This window comes from Lampetra planeri, chromosome 1 (assembly GCF_965212315.1).
Source record: "Lampetra planeri chromosome 1, kcLamPlan1.2.h2, whole genome shotgun sequence".
In the NCBI taxonomy this organism is placed as follows: domain Eukaryota; kingdom Metazoa; phylum Chordata; class Hyperoartia; order Petromyzontiformes; family Petromyzontidae; genus Lampetra; species Lampetra planeri.
In genome coordinates, this window is record NC_136107.1 from 24,257,562 (window position 1) to 24,278,814 (window position 21,253).

General features: G+C 38.8%; 1 protein-coding gene across 1 annotated transcript in view; it reads right to left on the reverse strand.

Annotated features, from left to right (window-relative positions):
• Window positions 1–14,116: 14,116 nt before the first annotated feature.
• The window catches only part of LOC144720543 (uncharacterized), a 49,927-nt gene continuing 42,790 nt past the window's right edge, over window positions 14,117–21,253 (reverse strand). The window contains exons 9-14 of the mRNA XM_078597338.1: window positions 19,466–19,543; window positions 19,065–19,169; window positions 17,499–17,651; window positions 16,798–17,080; window positions 15,671–15,726; window positions 14,117–15,553 (exon numbers count right to left, since the gene is read on the reverse strand). Coding sequence (XP_078453464.1) covers window positions 15,548–15,553; window positions 15,671–15,726; window positions 16,798–17,080; window positions 17,499–17,651; window positions 19,065–19,169; window positions 19,466–19,543 — 681 coding nt within the window. The 3' untranslated portion in view covers window positions 14,117–15,547. The remainder of the gene's footprint in view (window positions 15,554–15,670; window positions 15,727–16,797; window positions 17,081–17,498; window positions 17,652–19,064; window positions 19,170–19,465; window positions 19,544–21,253) is intronic.

Consider the following 21,253-nt stretch of genomic DNA (forward strand, 5'->3'; position numbering starts at 1 on the left):
TTGAAGACGCACCTGAACGGAGCACCAGGAGACGTTGGCTGCGACGTGGGGGAAACAAGATGTACATAAGCGTGGCCATAAAACGGCTACTTATTGTGTACACATTGTTCTTTCCGATACTCATAATATACGTAGATGTAAAGTGTCAATAGTAATTGTATTGATAGAAACACGAGACATCTTTTAGCTGACAGGTCACGTGGCATATTTTTACATGTATGGTGGTCCTGGATAAATAACTTAACTATAAAAAAATTAAGCTAAGAAGAAGAAGAAGAAAAAGCCCTGTTGTAATCTTTTATTATTCAGAGATCAATGTTACTACTTATGACATCGACAGGAAATTATCTACATGATTAAGCAAATGCAATTCATGAGCAAAGTGCAATTGCTTACATGTTACATTATCAATGTATGCAAACGTATGCCGTGTATTTCTTCTCAAATGAACGTAGGGCAGTACTGATTTTTATTGGAAGCCCTGAGTCAAGAGTAGAAATTCCACAATTATTTGGCAGGGTCAGATTTTAATTAGGATTTACAATGATGACTTCCCACAAAGTGGTGCTGATTTTATTGACCCCAGATTCACGATGGGCTGATTTGACCTCTAACCAGGATTTGAACTCATAACCCTATGATTATGGGGTGCCACAGCATCGCTCATATATAAACAAATATACTAAAGTATGGCTGATTCTATTTATTTGTATGCTTTCATCGTGCGTTTAGGTCAAAATGTCATCATAGCCATGCGGTTGATGCCAACACATCCCACCATCGCTTCCTTCTGCCAGATCTTCGACTGTTGCACTGTTGACGTCCACCCTCCAAATGTTGCTCTAGCAGTATCCTACCATCTGGCTTGAGGTTTTCACTTCATCGCCTGCACTCCTAATTCCTGCACCACCTCCCATTGCAATGCATCACCCATTACACGTGAAAGTGAAAGCACTCACTGGCAAAAAATACACAACGCTTTGCCTAATACATCACATTTAGAGTTTTGCACTAAAACATATTTTAAACTACACAATATTCTGAAGACACCCATTGCGATATTATCTGTTCCAACTATGAAAAGCCATAAGCACACCTTATGATGTATTTTACCGTCATCAGCAGGGCACCACTGCTTTCCTTTATGAAACCCCTCGCGCATAGCCTCATAAATGAATGTGCATAGACATTTGTGGTTGTGGAGAAGGGAGATGGTGGAGTTCGAAAGGGATTTAGAACAGATGAGCTGTTGGCTGGAAATCACATGGGCACACTCGCTGTGGCTCCCGGCAATGTGCATGGAACTCGATACAGTGCCAGCCCCTCTTAGACACTGTTGCTGCCTCGGTGAATGATTAACCTTCCCATTTGTATCTACATATCGTGGAGTTCTAGAGTGACAAAAGTCCCATCCGAGTATCTGGACGTTTCGTTCAGTGGGACCATCGCTGTGATATTTGATCACGATTAAGATGTCATCATGACCAAGTTAATGCCACCACACCAACACTTTCCACCTTTTGCCAGATCTCACAGCTGATGCACAGCAGACACGTGATTTCCTCCGTGATCTGCCCTAACTGCATACCACAACAATCTGGTATGAGGTCTTCCCGTCATTTCTGGACTCTTTAGAGACTTACATTTCGATTTAAAGTTTTTGTGACTGCAGGGATTCATATTCTTGGTTCTTTCGGTAAAGTCACGTAGAAGGGAAATAATATAATAATAATAAAAATAATTAAATGAAATTCTCACGACATTTCGGCCACAACGCAAGCAGCCGTCCTCAGAAACAGAGCTGTTGGAAAGACAGCGTCTAGGAAAGACAGCGTCTTTCCGACAGCTCTGTTCTGTTTCTTCACCTGAGGACGGCTGCTTGCATTGTGGCCGAAACGTCGTGAGAATTTCATTTTATTATTTTTATTATTATTTTATTATTTCCCTTCTTTAGAGACTGTTTCACTGCCTGCCTCAGTGAACGGCCATCCTTCATTCTGCACGCGTCCCTCACTGTGCAATATTTGTTGTCTCTTCATATCTGGGACGCCTACCTTCCATGGCCATTTCCAGACTTCGGCATTGCTGATCCCATGTTGGCACAAAACACGGATGTTAGGAATTGAGTTTGATATATTGCAGTTTGCCAAATTTGTTGGTGATTATTGTTTGCATCTATTAGGAGTACCGGGTGAAGATCCGCACATGCAAGGATGTGACATAAACACCCATCCCGAGTGGTCAGCAACTGCACCTCCGATTTGCAGGGTTGGCTATGCACGAGGTGAAAAATAAGTTCAACATACATACTTTTATAATGCCTCATACTGGGAGTGGCGTATCCGGGGGGGGGGAGTGCAGTGGCGAGATGTTAACTACATCACCTGGTGCACAGGAGGTCGTGGATTCAATCTCGAGCCTAACGCCTGCTGTATATTAGAGTTTGCATGTCTCACTTCCCGTGGTCATGTGGATTTTTCTTCGGGTCCTCCAGTTTTCCCCTCCTCATTTAGAAACATGCGTATAGCATATTTGGCTGATATAAATTTCCACGCGATAAGCCACTACATTGGGCTATCATTTGTGGCCTAATCAGGTAAATAAAAATGATTAATTGTTATTCATTTGTTTGAGGGGCCCGCCATCACCCCTGTCCCCTGGATACTCCTAAAATTATATTTATTTCGGTTCTTCGAATGGCCACACCTTGGGATTTTAGTCGATCAGCCTCTATATATTGGACACCTCAAAGCCCGAGATTCTCTCTCTCACGGCGGCTGTGGACCACGCTGAACTGCTCTCAAACGCAGCACGGGAAATATGCGTCGTACACGTTTCATGGATGGAAAATTAAAGAGCGCCAAACTCCGACTGTGGTAAAGCCCAAACCATCAAACGCATCATCGACGAGTGCGCCATCCACGCACACCCTGGCGGTTTTGCTGAAATGCCATCTATACAAACTGTTGCTTTCCCCCCCACCCTGCCCCTATGCCATATGAAATAGGAAGAGCCTCAAAGCCAGACGTGTGGATGTTTCAGGCACGTGATGATGCTCGCACAATCTCCCAACTCTTCCTCTAGATTGATGGATTACATTGTAGGCGTGCCGCCACTTTTGTGCAGCAATCCAGTTCCTGTTGAATCTATTTTCATTATAAATGAACACCACAGCTTTACAGGTTACCACTTTGCTGGACATTGGCACTGGAATCAGCATTCGTAAAACTTTAATTCAGCAATACAATTAAAATGAATACTGATGGTTGGTCATGATGGTGATAAGAGGGTAAAACATTAGCACCGATTCTGCCCTATTTTTATGACAACACAGTTCACACTTTGTAAAATTTCACCAATCAGAATTTTAGGAATCAATGACCTCCTGGCAGACGTAAGGAAACATTTGGGTGCCAAATGTGTACATGTCATGCAATTGAGCCTGAAACTGCAACCAAACATGTGGCATCCTTTCCATTCTTTAAGCTGGAAACTGATGGTAGCTGCCAGCATTTTATATCGCAAGAAAAACCTGCGTACATTTTGAGTGTGTATATTTTGTTCACACAACAAATAATGAAACTGGAAGATGGGGGACACATCTAATTTACAAATAAATAAATGAGAAGATAAACTAGGTTAATCTTGTGTTGCTTTAGTTCACCACTTTTGTCCACTATTTTTCACGTGGGGTCGACCTTCCTGGTCCCCTTTTTGTTCTGGGCTCTCTCCACATCCACTCAGCAGTTCATATTCTGGTTCATGTATGTATGTCGAACTTACTTCGCACCATACGCAGCCAACCGTACTAATCAGAGGTGCGGGGGAAAGACAACAAACTGAACACAAAAAGCAGTTCTAAAAAAATGACTTTTTATTCTAGATTGAAAAGTGCATAGCTCCCATCCCTATCTTTCGTACATGCAGGCCTGCCTCTGGAACCTTCATCTGCCATGATGGTTCCCATTTCATCACCTTTTTGCCTCATGTGTGTTTTGTCCTTTTTTTTCCAATCGAAGTTTACATGAACATTCTCAACAAGAAGATGGCATCTATTGCCAACCTTCCTGGAATTGGTCCTCACTGATTTGCACATCTGCTGTCAATCTTTTTTTGATCACTTTTCCCAAAGCATTAAGGAATGAATTGTCAGCTTGATACCACGATAGCGTGCACATTCTTGGATGTCTCCTTTCCCCTTAAACAAAGGTGTGCTCTATACAGACATCTCCCAATCCTTTATCTGTCATGGTATTGTTGATGAGCCTAATAAGTGTAAGTACACCTTGATGGAGTATTAGTAGCTACCGATAAAAGGATGTCAATGTCGTATTATATTCCTTGTTGATATAATTAAATACATATGAGTGAGTCAAAAATATAATGCGTACCATTCTACTGGCAATAAAACATTATATAACTGCACGAATACTTCAGCAATTTTGAAATTATTTCTAGTTTGTATCAGGCATTATATGTGTACATTTTTACAATCTCCTTACAATGGATGAAAGTGAATACTAAACTAGGCTTTTTAAATTACCATAACAAATTGAGAAAATAAATAATATTTAAACTTTAGACCTTAGAACAATGACCTATCATTATAAAAGCAATGGCACAGGCCTGCATCTTTGAGCAGGGCCGAACAAGATCTTCCCTAGCGCTAAAATTGACGCAAACTCTGTGGAAGACCCTGGCACAACGAAGTCAAGTAAACGGATGACCTGCTTCTACTGTGCAAGTTTTCATGAATGTGCCTCATAGCTCTCCGATGTCCTTTTGGATTGTACTGTGCTGTACAACTGGAGGATACATCAGATAACTGATGACCAATATGTTCATTTTTTGACAGCAACTTAATCCTCTCCACTAATCTGAGTGGCTAATCAATAAATAGGGGTAACTTTACAATGGCACGTGACTATTCACCTCTTTGATACCCAACTCTCATCAAGAGTATACAAAATCTAAACTGGTCATATTCACGTGAACATTTTCTCTGTTTTCTTGACTTTGATTAGCTATATCATTGAAAACACACAATGCTCAGATCTACAGAGACATTCAATGTATATAATGAGAATAAACTCAACCCACAATTAAAAGTATTGATACGTACGTGGGGTAATGTTATGCGTAATTCAACTAACGAATCTGGTTGAACTTTTCATATCTTCGCATGAAAATAAACTTACAATCCTGCCCCATTCACTTTTTAAATTTCACACCATTTTTGAAACAACATAAACTCTGTATTCAAACTAATACAGTTTAAGTTTATTAATTGTATTTTTAAAATGATGCTACTTTCAACATTTACAAAAAATATTAACTTCATATTCCAGGAGTACTGGTGCCAAAATTCAGCTTTAGCCACAAACTGGGCGAGTGTGGCCAGATGTCGCATGCAGAATGCATTAGCTTCTCATCCTGAATCTTCTGCGGCTCCTATAGCCAAACCACAATAGTCCAAATGGCACAGCATGTTGCACGACACTCCCTCCCAGCATCCCAGCCCCTTCGTGAAGTACCAAAGTTTAACCCTTGCTCGCGCAATCCCCTGAATGGAAGCAATGAAAGTGATTCAAGGTCAGGAGTGTTGTACATTTAAAAAAAATAATTCCCTGTAAACAGTTGTCAACATTGCACTTTCTACCTTTTTTGTGAGACCTGAACCAAAATCTTCGCCAATTAAAATTGGGGATGTACTCATTTTCCTGTGTTTCGATTCACTTTATTTTTTATTATTATTTTTCAATCTACGTGACTTTACCGAAAAAAACAAAGAATATGAATTCCTGCAGTCACGAAAGTTTTAAGTCAAAATTTGATAAAGGTATCAAAAAATTACATTTATCTGGCTATGGACTGAACAAGTACTACATTGTTTTGAATGTTCAGCAATGCTCAAAACATTTACCCGCTTATAATGTAGAACTCACTTTCATGAAACTGTATGTTTTCATATTACTACTTATATAATCACACACAAACCTAGAAAAAAACGTATGGGATCAATTTAATATCTCCACCAGTATCATCATGAAGCATACCAAATGTTGATTGCAGATTTTAGATCTGGAACATATGTCTTAATGAACTATTAATTATTTTAATTGGGCAATATATTTCAATCTCAATCATATTTCCTGTGACCAAATAACTCAGAATTGTACTGATCTTGTCAGCTCGGAGAAGCTAAGCAAGGTTTTGAGCCTGGATAACGGTGGAAGGGGTAATCACCATTCACAACAGTTTGTTCTAGGCTAGACGCTATGTGGTGGTCAACTAGGGCAGTGAAGAACAATCCATTGTATTGTACTTCTATGCTTCCACATAAATGTCCCTTACTTTCATCAGCCCACATTGATTAGTGTGCTGAAGCATGGCATGTGGGGTGGCCCTCATCCAGCAGTGGTTTGAAACAGAGCTTTACATCCCCATTATTAATTTAAAAAATTGCACTCAACAACATAGAATTACCAACATTATAAAATAGTGTATAAAATAGAGTGTAAAAATGTTCCCATCTTGAAAACATGAAGATACATTATGACGTAAATAGCTACAATATTTGCAATTAGTTTGAATGTAGTAACACTATGGTAACATTGCTTGGATCATATATTAATAATTTTCTTTGGTTATAAAAACATTTTTCAATTATTCTAGACCGTCTTTTTCATAAGAGTGCTGCACTGGGATGTTTTCCAATTTTCATTAATGAGTGCTTGGCATGTGGGAGGAAACTGGAGTACTCAGGAAAAAGCCATGCATACAAGGGGATAACAGCTACATTTGCACACAGGTGGATTAAAATCCACACGATGTACTATATCTTCTGGCCACCACAGAGCCCAGTGGGTTTGGAATTTCCAACCAGAGCCGTCCCTAGGGTGCAGTGAATCGGGGAGACTGTCCCGGGCCCCGCACTTTAGGGGGCCCCGCCCTTCGCCTTTAGATGTCGTACTTACGGTTTAGTTTGAAGACGTCGGGGGCCCACACGGTGTGATTTGCCCCGTGCCTCACTCCCCACTATGGACGGCCCTGGTTCCAACAATGTATGGGATTCACCAACCCTTGCCTACAACGGGCTGTATTACACAAATGCACCGCCGTGCACGGTTATTTAAATATTAAAAACATAAATATTTTTCATCGTGTATTTTTTCCCCAACAACAACTCAAACAACAATTTTTTTCTTGAGCTACTATGCAATCCATCTTTGGGGAAAGTATTATTTAATCGGGTGTGGCAAGCTAAATAAAATGTTACCAGTGAGCTGTTGTGAGTTAATGTTAACAATTATATATTGTCCTATTATATTACTAATAGCTTACCTTTACATATAGGTAATATTCATACCAAAGACGTTCTGTGGAAAAAGGAAAAGTTCTACCAAATGTTTTTTTAAAGAATCTATCTGTTTGTACCATGTAGTCTCTGTGTGTAGGCCTAGTATTCTCGTTAATGTCATCTCAATGATATCGGTCCACTCAGGTGGCACTGTGGTTAGACTGCTTGACTTACAGTAAAAAGGATATTAATTTAAATTCAGGGCAGGGGTTCAATCAGACCATCATCCCTCTGGGGTAAATAAATAAGCACACGTTTGCGGGGGAGCATAACGCTGTTCCCCTATGGAAAAGATCGTCCTATGGAGTTGACTGCCACCTTCAGTGTGCCTAACACATGAACCCCTGTGTGTACATTAATTCATAAAGTATATATATAAAACAATACATTTCACGTGGATATGTGCATACTGTGTAATATCCTGTTTTTTTTAAAAATGTGTAATGAAGATATTTGCAAAGACAAATACTAAAACAACCAGCAGCATAGGCCAGCCTGAGACATGGAGTACAGTGCAGGGCCATCTGTTGAAGGGTTGCGATCAAAGGCTGCATTTTATCACAGATGATTTTAATAATTTGTGGAGGGGAAAATACTTGTGGCTACCTCTGTATTGATTAAAATTCTCCTCCACGCCCCAGGGGCAGGACTTGCCAAAGTAAGCCAAACTTGTGAGTGTATGTTTTATTCATACAAAATCCAGGAAAAATACTCCAGCATACATTATTTAATGACGATAAGTTAAATTAATATCAAGGATACACACTTTAATACCTAAAAACATTTATGTTTATTAAGTTAATACATTTCCATGCCCTACTCTGACTTTTCTTTCAAGATAGAACTTGTTTTCTGTCTATCAAGTTGTTTAAAAACATAAATATTAATACTTATTGAACAATAACCGTACAGAGGTAAAATACCAAATGTTTTTGCTTGAAAAATCATTGTTCTTCGTTGTCTTCACCGTTCTAATGAACATGGCGTTTGGGATGTGCCCCCAATTTTGGGATTCATCTTAAACTTTTTCCCGCACGTCCGATTAGCACGGTTTAGAATGAACCAAAAAATATAGTTTTGGATTATTCCAAAAACGTAAGTGATGTTACTAGTGACATTACTTCCACGGTTATCCAACCCCAAAAAGTAGCTGCGTAGATATGTAAAGCTTAAATAATTGAACATCCTACTTTGTTCTTTTAAATAATTGGCAAACTGATTATATATATTTTTGACAAACAATCCCCTTTTTAAATGGAGGGAAACCCCGTGGCATAAAACATTAGCAAGTCTTCATTATAAAATGGTGTCAAATATGAATTAATCTTCTATAAAGATACCCACACCATTTACAGGTACAATTGAAAATGTTCATGATTTTGCCAAGTTATTCAGTTCATGAGTAGAGGAACCAACATCATTTTTCAAATATGATGGCATCATACAAATTGCACAACACCTCATGATAAAATCTATCTGCATATTCTGCTCACATTATTATAGTATTTTAACATGTACCATATATTAAATATAAAACAAAGTCATGACATGAAATAATTGTCAGTGCTTTCTCAAGCCTCTTTGATGAAAGCTTCATCACATCCTGTCATTTGTAGTGGGATATGTTTGACTCTACTTCACCACTCTGGTCAGTGCTGGTTTGCGCAGTGGGGACTGCAGGTTTGGTTCAGATGTCACTCACCACTGATGCTAGCTACGGCTGTTAATATCGCAATATAAGTTAATATCGCAATATGTTAACCACTGCCCCACCACTCTTTATTAAGATAACACCAATTAGATACCACCAGTGACAATTATAAATTCAACACTAAGTGGCCACAACATATAGTTTTGTAATAAAAACATATATATGGACACAGTCCTTAAACAGAATAACACTGATTAATTCATCATCAATAAAACTCTATTGTAACCTCAAATGACAGCTGTAAGACAAGTGCTAAATTTTGTTAACACATTACCTGACGTGAATTCCTACACATGGCAACCAAAGCCAAATTGTATACTCTTATATAAGCGCGCAACTTTTTCTGTGATGAACGCTGCACTTTCCGTTTTCATGCAGGCGCAGGGACAGACGTTCGATTACGTTGAAATCGATCTGCAGACGGTGGTCTACTCGCACGGCCAGTTCAATGTCGACTTATCTCGATCCCGCAATCCTAAACAGGTGAAAGTCCGCATCGATCCGAACCCCCAGCAAGGACATCTACTTAACGACGAGAGAAAATTGACACGAAATATCGTTTTCAATGAAGTCTTCCAGATGATATCAGCTTTTAATTAAGAAATACAATTATCTAATTCAAAACATAACACAATTCAAAGATGTTTCATTTTTAAACTTCAAAACGGAGCATCGGGTGCTTTCGTGAATGCGTCGTTCGTGTGCAATTTTTTTCGTGACTTTCCTGGCCGAAGGCCGTAAATGGTTGTGAGGGGGCACCACAGGCGCCCCCGAAAAACCGCTAGTATGATTATAAATAAAGACTGCACTTTTAGCTTGAATAAACGTGCAGTTACAATACCCTTTTCTGTATTAACAAGCGTAATAACCAGTGAGAGTCAGGATGTTTTCTTTCAATGGATATCTCAGTGATTGTTGATGGGTATAATCATTTGTTATTTGGTTTGGTGCGGAGTCGTGGTGCAGTGATTTGGTTAGTACACTGTGTTTTGAACCCAGTGGAGTTTGATGTAGGCCACAGTTACCATACGTGGTAAGTGATATATGAACATGTCATGATCCCCTCCTTCAACCTGTACTGACCAGCATGGGGAAGTAGGGTTGACTAAATCGACAGTTGTATGGGGGGGGAGGGGCCCTTCGTCAGGCAGATAATTAATAAAGGGTTTTGAGTTCAGTAGGAGTATATTTTTTAAGTCGACATTGGGCTATTACATTAGTAATGGCCTACTCTTGAGAATTCTGTCATAGGGTCTCTTAAGTGTATTACACAGTGCGGTATACGGCGTACCATAGCTCTTTGGAAATGCACTTCAAACATTGGCGGCCATATTTTACCGCACGTGACGATCCAGCCACCAAAGTTGGAAGTTAATATTTTACATAATCTGGAGCATATTCTCCATTTTTTTTTACGTAAAATTAAATATTGCTTTTAAGTCATGGGACCTCCTTTGCCAGTACCAAAATATAAGAATAGGTTTAAAAGAAAGCTGTCTCTGGTGTGGACCAATCAGTTTCAAGAACAATGCGTATATTATCAGAGGATGTTTTTTGTTTGCATTCTGACCACAAGTATTGTGGTTAATGCAGACATGATTCCTCGTCAAAAGATTTCAGTTTTGTTGCCAGAATAAAGGGGGAAAACCTATTCTTATATTGCTTTTAAGGTTAAGTGGACGGAGCAGTATCGAACTTGAGAATACAGTTGAGCTTTTCTTTGCCATGTGTGTCGCAGGCGCTGGGCAAGCCAAAGGAAGTGCCAAGGAAGCTTGCACGTGGCAGGCATCGTCCACTGTGCTCATCAAAGACCGGATGTGGGCGGCACGAAAGCCAAGCCAAACGCAGCTTTTAAAGCATTTGCCAGAATGGTTGCAGGCTGCCCAGGTCTGTGAACAATATGCCACAGCAGTATTCAGGCCCCACCACCTCTATGATTTTGCAATTTCGTCGTTCTAAATTACTTTATCGTGATAGTCTATTGTTTACGGTAGATAGTGAAAGAAAAATGATAAATTGTACACGATTGTATGGGTGGTGGTTGGGTAGCACAAACTAATTGAAATCAATGTCAAATTGATGCGCCATTGTTCAGGTTTCAGGGTTAAGGCCTAATGGCAATTCAAACATATCTTACTTCCTCATTATTCATTGCTATCTACAACTATTTTAATAATTACACTGAAATGTAGTCTATGGCATTTGTAAAAGCTAAGGATCCCTACCTGGTCAGCCTGTAAGAGTTATGTGGTAATGAACCAGAATCAGAAACTTTATTCATTCTGGAGAAATCCGATGAGCTATGAGGCTCTTTTTTCCACAGATGTCCAGTAAGGGTGAGTCAGAAAGTCACAGTAGCATGGAATTACATTTCCGCACTTGCCCAGAAAGAACTTTACTTTGTACTTTAAAATAAAAGTTTAAAGCAATTACTACGAATAATACATTGATAAAACAAAACACACATCTTGAAAATTTAATCACATGACAAATATATTTTCTGAAATATATCCACAATAGATTTATTTTGACACATACATTACAATATATAGACTAATTTTGAAAGGCAGGGACATGATATCAGTACCTGGCCACATTAAAAGCATGACTCATTGCTATCAATGCAGATAATGAAAGCCCACTAAAACAAAGGGGGTCTGTGTTCATTATCTGGAATTGATTTACTCTGCATTGTATTTCAAATTTTTTGAAAATGAAGAAATTGTCCTCGTGTTTTAAAAGTTAATTAGCTCGCACAACATTTATGGTAACAATATTTTTTTTACTTTTGAACATAATCAGACTTATCTCACCTGCACTAACACCGTTATTTCCAACATTCAGTGGGACTAGGCTCTAAAGAAAGCTGTCTCTGGTGTGGACCAATCAGTTTCAAAGACAATGCATAAATGATCAGAGTATTGTTTTTTGTTTGCATTTGACTGCAAGTATTGTGGTTAATGTAAGCATGATTCCTTGCAAAAGGTGTCAGTTTTGTTGCCAGAAAAAGGGGAAAAACCCTATTAGTATATTCAGTGGGATGGTAAAATTAAGTAAAAACACCTGTACAAAGGTGCAGTGTGAAGCTGTTACACAGCAAACACAGAGGGGTAAGAGTCAAATAAACACCAGCACTCGTAAACAAATGACCATATGTTAAAGTGTTAACCACCACTATGCCATATACCATATTGAACATTAATACAACTTGATATATGCTGACATACAAATTTAAAGTAAAAGTGAGCAATTTCCACTATAATGTAAACCACAAGGATTACTTTATATCTGAAACACACAGAAACTCATCAGAAGCTGATATAACGCTTAACAAAACCATTTTAACACTGAAGTTAAACAGCCAACAAATGGATCTAGAAATGCCCACACAACTGCCATATAATAAACACCTCTTAACACATTGTATAATGTTAAACTAAGTACTAAGTATGATAGGATTGACATAAAATACAATAGCTTTGCTGTGAATCAGTATTCCATTGGAGATCTATACATTTGGCTGCCTTCAGGAAGTCTACTGGGACAGGATGTGCTAGCACAACGGTGTTAATAAAGATATATAAAGTGTCATCCTCAGAGCTGAGGGTCAATTTCCATGACAGATGCTTTCCATTCTAGATTTGAAGCTTTCGTGACTGCAAGGAATCATCTTCTTAGGTTCTTTCGGTAAAGCCACGCAGAAAGTAAAATAAAATAAAAACAAAAATCACGACGTTTCGGAGGCAACACAAGTCTCCGTCATCAGGTGGGACCGTCACAGCCAGATTAGCTGTATCAAGTGGATACAGCTAATCTGGCTGTGACGGTCCCACCTGATGACGGAGACTTGTGTTGCCTCCGAAACGTCGTGATTTTTGTTTTTATTTTATTTTACTTTCTGCGTGGCTTTACCGAAAGAACCGAAGAGATGCTTTCCACTTTTTTTACGATCTTCATCGTCTCGAATGAAGAGTCCCGTCCAACTGCTCATATCCTCCCAGCAAATTTTCTAATTTCTTTATCTTCTGCAGATTTGTATGCTTCATATCGCCAGCTCACCTTCATAGATTGTTCATTGTTCCACATATTCCATCTTCCTTCTTCAACATACTTCTTAGTAATTCAGCACATCTTCATATTCTCATCGTGCCAACTGTAATATTTCAATTCTAACTGTGCCAGGTTTGATTTAAAACTGCAATGTTGCTGTTGCTCACCCATCCTCATATGTATTTTGTAGGCTAAAGTAGACACCTCTAACAGAGAAAAAATGTAAGCTCTTCATGAACAAAATGACGACACACAAACCGGATCTTTTTTAAAGTTATGCTGATAAATATTGTATTGGTCTTTCGGTAAAGCCACGTAGATAGAAAAATAATTTAAAAAATATCACGACGTTTCGATCGTGGTGAGAGACGATTGCTCTCACCTGAAGACGATTGCTTGTGTTGCGATTGAAACGTGGTGATATTTTTTTTTATATCTACGTGGCTTTACCGAAAGACCCATAGAATATGTATTCCTGCAGTCACGAAAGCTTTAATTCAAGACTATGCTGGTAAACACAGTTGAATATTTGCATGGAGTGTGTGTTTGTCCCGTGATTCCTCAGTGACCAGTCACATGAATAATAACTGTGTTGCCGCTTTTAGATACAAACTCATTGGAAATTATAAACAAAGAGGCCATAGACACTTGGCCACATGAGGTCGAAGATGATCTGCACAAAAAGTTAAAATGCTTTTTTTTTCTTCTTAGTTCTTTCGGTAAAGTCACGTAGAATGGAAATAATAAAAAAATTAAAATAAAACATAATAAAATAATTCTCACGACGTTTCGGCCACAACGCAAGCAGCCGTCCTCAGGTGAAGAACAGTCTTCAGACTCTGTCTTCTCGACAGACCTGTTCTTCACCTGAGGACGGCTGCTTGCGTTGTGGCCGAAACGTCGTGAGAATTATTTGATAATGTTTTATTTTTATTATTTTATTATTTCCATTCTACGTGACTTTACCGAAAGAACTAAGAAGATGAATCCCTGCAGTCACGAAAGCTTTAAATCGAAATTTAAAATGCTTTGTACCATAACTACTCTAACAGAACACGTTTTGGAGACTCTCAATATAGTGTGGTACTTGAATGAATAATACACAGTGCCTCCTTATGTCCAGACGAAAGGTTTTTTGAAATGCCTGGATGTTTCTCTCAACAAATATTGAATTGTTACATTGTATTAAAATCATTCTTCTGTTTTTCCGTTTTCAGTTTCATTTATTAGGTATAGCCCTGTGAGCCATGTAGCTCTTGACTCGGGTATAACCGTAACAAACAAAACATGAACAAAAACATGAACAAATCAACTCTCAACCTTACAAATGTTAAGCCCACGTAGATGGCTGGGCGTTTTCACACGCCCTTTTCTTCAAGCAGAAAGTGACAACACGTTTAAGAGTTAGTATGCATTGCAGTATCAAACCTGGTACGCTGGCCCATTTCCCAAAGTCGATTCCATTGAATGCTGTTGAACTTCGCACTTCCCTGTCAATCCGCAAGTCAATGATCTCACTTGTTGATCTATTATTACTTTCTAAGACTGGCCTCCAGCCACCTGAGCACTTCCATACTCAAAATAACGAACAGACGACTTTTAGCCTGGACATTTAAGTGCACACTTAACAATCCACCAAGCAAAGTTCTACCATTGATCAGATTCACTTTTCTCGCTGAACTTACCAACCTTATATTTTCTCTGGATTCCCAAACCTTCCTTGATTATCTTCCACCTGTTTTGCCCAAGTTTCCCCATGCAAGTGCTCCAAGCTCGCCATCAAGTGCCATCCTCTTCCCTGAGGGTTGGTGGCGTCCAGCACCACCCTCCACTTATCTCTGTTCTCCGCGCGGTCTCGCGCTGTGAATCTGCGTCTTCTGTCATATGTCCAATTGCCTTCTTGGTCCATCTCGGAATTTCTGAACAGATGTTCAACCTCGGATGAGATATCCATAAAATTATAGTTTGTGTCTTCGTACACAACCAAAGTATATGCTGGTATAATGACTATAATATGTCAGGATTACATCTGACTCTAATTCGGCCCTTGGGGTTAGAAATTATCAAGTGCTAACCTCACCCTTTAGGGTAAACTTTTTGGGGTTGATTTGAAGGTGAGATATCAGCAATATTAATGGGCAAGGGTACTTTACATATTTTGTTGTACATCACTAAACTTACATTAGCAATGACTTTATACATTTAAAATGCAATGAGGAGCTGTACATTTTCAGGAAAGATGGAATTAGTGCAAAGTGTGACGATTTTATTTTTTATTTCAGGGCAAAAGTCATGCACGTATAAATTCTTGGGTGGCTGTAACCAGGACAACTTCGTGTGACTGAGCTCATGTGGCCAAAGACTGAAGGAATAACCCTAACTGCTGAGAAGGGCAGGTGAACATTTTCTGTGATTACTTTTGTCATTCATCCCTAGAGAGAGAAAAGATGACAGAAATCGGTCAATGAACACTTGCGTATAATTTGTTTTACTTCTTATCTATGCATTGTTGTTGTTGTGAAAGCTAGATGTATGGCTCATCAACATACCCAGTGATGTCTCAGAAGGGTGAGGCATTGGGAATCCATGCTCATCCACTTTGATCCTGTTCAACACACAGACCAGTTCCAATTAGAGTCGTATAACTTGGAACCTTATGCAATGAGTTGTACAATAAGAACATAGGATTATAAACCTCCAAATCTCCATTCACGAACATCACGGAAGCTCAGCACTAATATCATATAACTTAAAATGAGAGCTGCCTTAGTACATTGTTTGCGTATTATCATTTATAATGCATCGTGTGATATTGACAACTACGTATATTCTACACAGTTGAAAGATGTATTTAAAAAAAAGCTAAGAATGAAAATACTTGTATTTCCAAAGCTTTTAAATTACTTTCTTTGGCACGATTGCAATTAATGCAAGGAGCATTGTGATGGTAACAACTGAAGCAAGTGTATTATTGTAACAAGTACATTTTCTTTCAGTCGCCAAATTAATAAAGCACTTTCGAGAACTTTATTAACAGCCTCTGTGTGAGCAATCATTTTCCTTTCCAGTAATGATTCATGAATTAAAGCATTCCTTTCCTATAAAGCTCACCAGGGTGAAAATTATTGCGATTTTGTTCAGCTGGAAGGCTACAAAAATTGGCCAATTTGGTCCAAGGATATAATGAGCAAATGTGTATTGAGATTTTGACAGACACTTAACATTATAATCGAGACTTGAGGGTTATTTTTGTGAATTCCTAAGTACTGTACCATGTTCTAACAAGGAATCACAGAAAGGGGCATCCCATCAGGGTTTAACATGTATTAATGCAGCTGAAGATACATTTATAGACAACACAAAAATTGTTACTAATTTAGTTAAATGCAAGCGTGTGGAGGGACGGCACAGTAAATATGAAACAAATTTCAAACAAATGTCAATCTTGACTTAAAGCTTTCGTGACTGCAGGAATTCATATTCTTTGGGTCTTTCGGTAAAGTCACGTAGAACAACATTTTTTTTTGTTCTATGTGACTTTACAAATATCAATGTTAAGAATTTGAATGGAGGGGATAGGGTTGATAGTTGTTCAACATTTCTATGCAATTTTCATTCGTGATGGTTAACTAAAGGCACAAACTCTGAGATGAGTGTGAAATCTCATGTGCAGTACCTGTGTGAAGGTTGGAGAACTGGAACCCATGATCTGGCAAACAGAATTGAGATATAAACACTGGGCCGTTGGCTGTCTCTGAAAGGCTGCCTGTGTTGTCATCAGCGGCTGTAAAGGTTGTACCGACTGGAGAGTCGTGCTCTGCTTTCACCGAACGAGGGCTTAGGCTTTCAGCCTCTGATTCGTCACTTTCGGGCTGTAAGTCTGTTGCACTGAAGAGAGGTGAAAAGGGCTCCATATCGAAGATGTCCGTTACTCCAGAGTCTGGAGATTTACTGCCAGTCTGGATAAATAAATAGAAACACAGAAAGTGAGTGCACGACTTAACTTGAGTGCAATGCACCCGTTGACCTTCAGTAGACATATAACGTTCAAATTGAACCACGTATGTGTGTGTTAAACTTCTTTCGCACCGTACAGAGCCAACCGCACTAATTGGAGGTGCGGGGTAAGAACAACGAACTAAACACAAAACGCGGTTTGCACAAAAGTATTTATATTTGACACATTTTCAAAAACATACAAATATATATTTAATCGTTAATATTATAGAAGCCAAAACAAAAATGGCACGCAATTCAATGACTGGTAAATGTCAAACTGACATATTGATCAAATACTGTTATGAAGCAAAATACAAATGTCTTGTTTTGGAATATCCTTGTAAAATGAGTAATCGTCAGCACTATGGTGTCTACTACCTTTTGAGGGTGCCAGGGTGGCGAGATGTTCACTACCTCGCCTGGTATACAGGAGGTCATGGGTTTGATCCCGACTGCGACGCCTGCATATTTTGAGTTTGCATGTTCTCCCCATGCTCGTGTGGATTTTTCTCCGTGTCCTCCAGTTTTTCCCTCCACATGAAGAAACATGCGTTTAGATTATTTTTCTGCTATACATTTCCACGTGAAAAAAAAAGTTTTGTTATCATTTTTGGCCAAGTCGCTTTTGAAAAAGAGCTATATAGCTCAGTGGGCTTTATCTAGTAAAATAAAAAATACCGTATTTTCTAGCATATATCCCGAGAGGTATACCACTTTTTACAAACAAAACAAGACACTGCGGGGTATATGGAGGTGCGGGCTATCCTAAACATATTTTACACGTGTGACAAGTCATAACTCGTTAAATTTTTTCACTATGCAACACTTACCTTTGACTAAAGCACTGCTGAATAAACCACTCACACTAAAATTGCACATGTTATCACGTTTTAAATGAATTGTTTGTACAATTAAACGACAATGTTTGAAGTGCGCGCCCTGTTTACCGGCGACGGGAGCTGGGGGGAGCGAGAGGTAGGGGGCGAGGCAACGGCGTTACCGTAGTGCCGCTATTATCTGCGCAGTGCGCAATCTACCAGTGCTAAAACTGTACTTACTTATCTACTAGTTATGTGTTGCTTATTTATTGGATATTTACTTTTGTTACTTATTTACTGTTTTAAGTTCACTCGTTTACAGTTAGTTTGTTTTCTTTGTGCACGTTATGATTTTAATGTTAACAATTGATAGTGGAATGTATTACAAATGTACACTTCTTATTAATATGATGGAATTAAGCTGCGGTAACGACGTTAAATATATGAATGCATGCGGGGTATAAGGAGGTGCGGGCTATCTGAAATTTGTTTTACACAAAACGCTATTTTTGCGAGGTATATGCGTCTGAGAGTTATATGCGGGAAAATACGGTAGTAAATAGCAAACAGTAATATAACGTTTGTTGATTGATGGTCACGATGTCAGTCCCACACGGGAGGTCAAAAACCATGGTATTCAGTGTGACTAGTCATTATCCTTTGAGGCACACATATCTAAGGTGGTTAAAATGTCCCTTTTTCACCTTAGAAATATTGCCAAAATGTATCGCTTTCTGTCACCTGCTGACTTGGAGAGACTGGTCCATGCTTTTGTGTTATCCCGACTCGACCACTGCAACGCCTGACTGGTTGGGATACCGAGCAAAATCCTGGACAGACACCAGCTTGTTCAGAATTCATTGCACAATGGAATCCCAGGATGGAATGTGCATTATACATTTGAATTATTATTATTATCATAACGTCGCTCTATTCAATCTCACATGAAAGCTACATTAGGCCTGGGATGCAATGTCAAAGCTGTAGCTCTAGGTCACTGTGTCCTAGAGCAAGCCATGGTTGTTCCTGACTCCACCTCTACAAGCTCTCATCACTGCCTTGTATAGTTCACGAGGTGCATTCTCTCTGTGTGTTCCACCCGTTGAGTGCTGTCTAGAGCGCCTACAGGTGGAACGAAGAGGGTCGAGAGCTCCGTGTTTGGCAGGGTGAGGCAAGGCTGCAGCAGCAGGGAGTTTGGCCGCTTGGTTTCCACACTTCTCTCCAGCCCACTCTGCATGTGACACACACACCATCATTGCAGTACAAAAATAAATGCTGCATTTATCAGCATTATAAATTGTTCATGTCAAAGAACAACTGAATTATATCGATGCAATAATCTCGCTGGTTTACTAGCTGACGAAAGCCCTCAATATCATTAATTCAAGGAAATAATGGAGCCATTTATACGTGCTAAATATTTTTATTTATTTTGGTACGTCTCATTAAGGTTACTGGTTTGTAATAAAACACAAAAACACGTTTTAAACGAGATGCTAAAATTATTGTTATAATGAAACTGCATACCTGTGTACTCTCAAACATGTCTTTCAATCCCTGAACCTGCTTCTTTAGCTGCCCATTCTCAGTCTCCAGGTTGACCACCTGTGCAATAAAAACAAAAACTGAAGATAATTAAGAATCATGCAGAATCACCAGGAATCACTCGCTCTTTTGACAGTCCCAGTCAACAACTACAAGTATCTCCCTGTCCAAATTAGCACAACGATGGCACTCATTTCCACTGGCAGTCCTGAACCAGTGGTGGAAATTCCGCATTACCCATGGAGGAGTGATAGTCTATCCACATGACAATCACCGTTGACTTCCAATGGTGGTACTCGTTTTATGGACACTGGAGGGATGATCGGCTGAACTTACCCCTGACCAGAATATAAACGTAAGTTTTCATTTTGAGATCAGCACTGTAACCACAATCAAACGCTTCTGGGTTATTTGGCAGCACTTCGTTTTAATCAACTATTGCTTAATCTATGCTGCCATGAACATATCTGTCATTAAAGTGACTAATGATTGGTTGGGGGACTGATAGTCTGCAACAACAACAATGAAAGAGAAACGATATAAGCATTATTTTAGCACTTTAATGGAATGTGATCAATTTTGGCTCTTTAATCTATTTTTTTTATAGCTAAATTTAGGCCAATGTCAAGCTAAATGTAATGAAACTTCTTTTTTTATCCCCTTCTTTGGATTATGAAAATATATTTTTAAAAACAGGTAATTAAATGAGCTGTTCAGTAATTAAGCTTCCTTTGATTCGTACAAATCCAATTCCCAAGTATATCGTTAGTCATTCATAAGTAATACACATGTCAATCATTGCATGTCTATGGCAGCAGGTAAAAAAAATGGGTTCCATTATTTTAATGAAGCAGGCATGACATTAATTATTTGATCAACATATACGGATGGGAATTGAGTAATATCTACCGCTAACGTTGAATAACTGTCCTACGTTTTGATGTATATTCCAGATATGTCCCTCCATCAAATCATCTTTATTTTATTATGCATAACTGTTCATCTCACATTCATCTTGAGTTCAAATTTCAACGATTCTTCATTAAGTAATTTAGAATTTTTTGTAATTAATTTCCATTTGTTGCAATGACAGCCATAATAATGTATGAAATAGTTGTATAATTTCCCCATTTATGTCAGTGCATTCATGCCGCGATTTTGTTGCTTGTAAAACTTCGTCAAATGTCCCTGTGAATAACTTTAGTGAGAGGTTATCTACTTGCCAGACTCATCTTTTGATAAATGTTGTTGCATTCTTTATGCAACGTCAGTGTAGTTGTTCCATTCGTGTGTATGTTTTTTTTCAATAACAAATATATATTTTACGTAGGCCTCGAATTGTGATCATCAGTATCCACTGAGTGAATTTCTTTTTTGCAGTCCACAAAGGCTATAGCCACGATGGTATTTGATATTCATTTGTCTTTTCCCAAAATCGAATTGATAGCATGTATGAAACAATATTTTACTAAATCCGACTGGCTAATGTGAATAATTTACACATATATATATAGTTATTAATTAAAGACGTCTGTGAGAGCAGGTCAGAGTGCTTTTGGAAAACTGAATTTGTTCATGAAAAGCAATACACCAGTGTTCCGAAAAAAGGGAGTTTTCAAACATCGCATATTACCTGCTATGGCATATGGATCGTAAAACAGAGACACTGACAAATAACATTTAACAAAAGCTGAAAATAAAACAGTCTGCCTCAGCAGCAGACCATGCTTTCCCACCTGATGACGGACGCTTGTGTTGCGCCCGAAACAT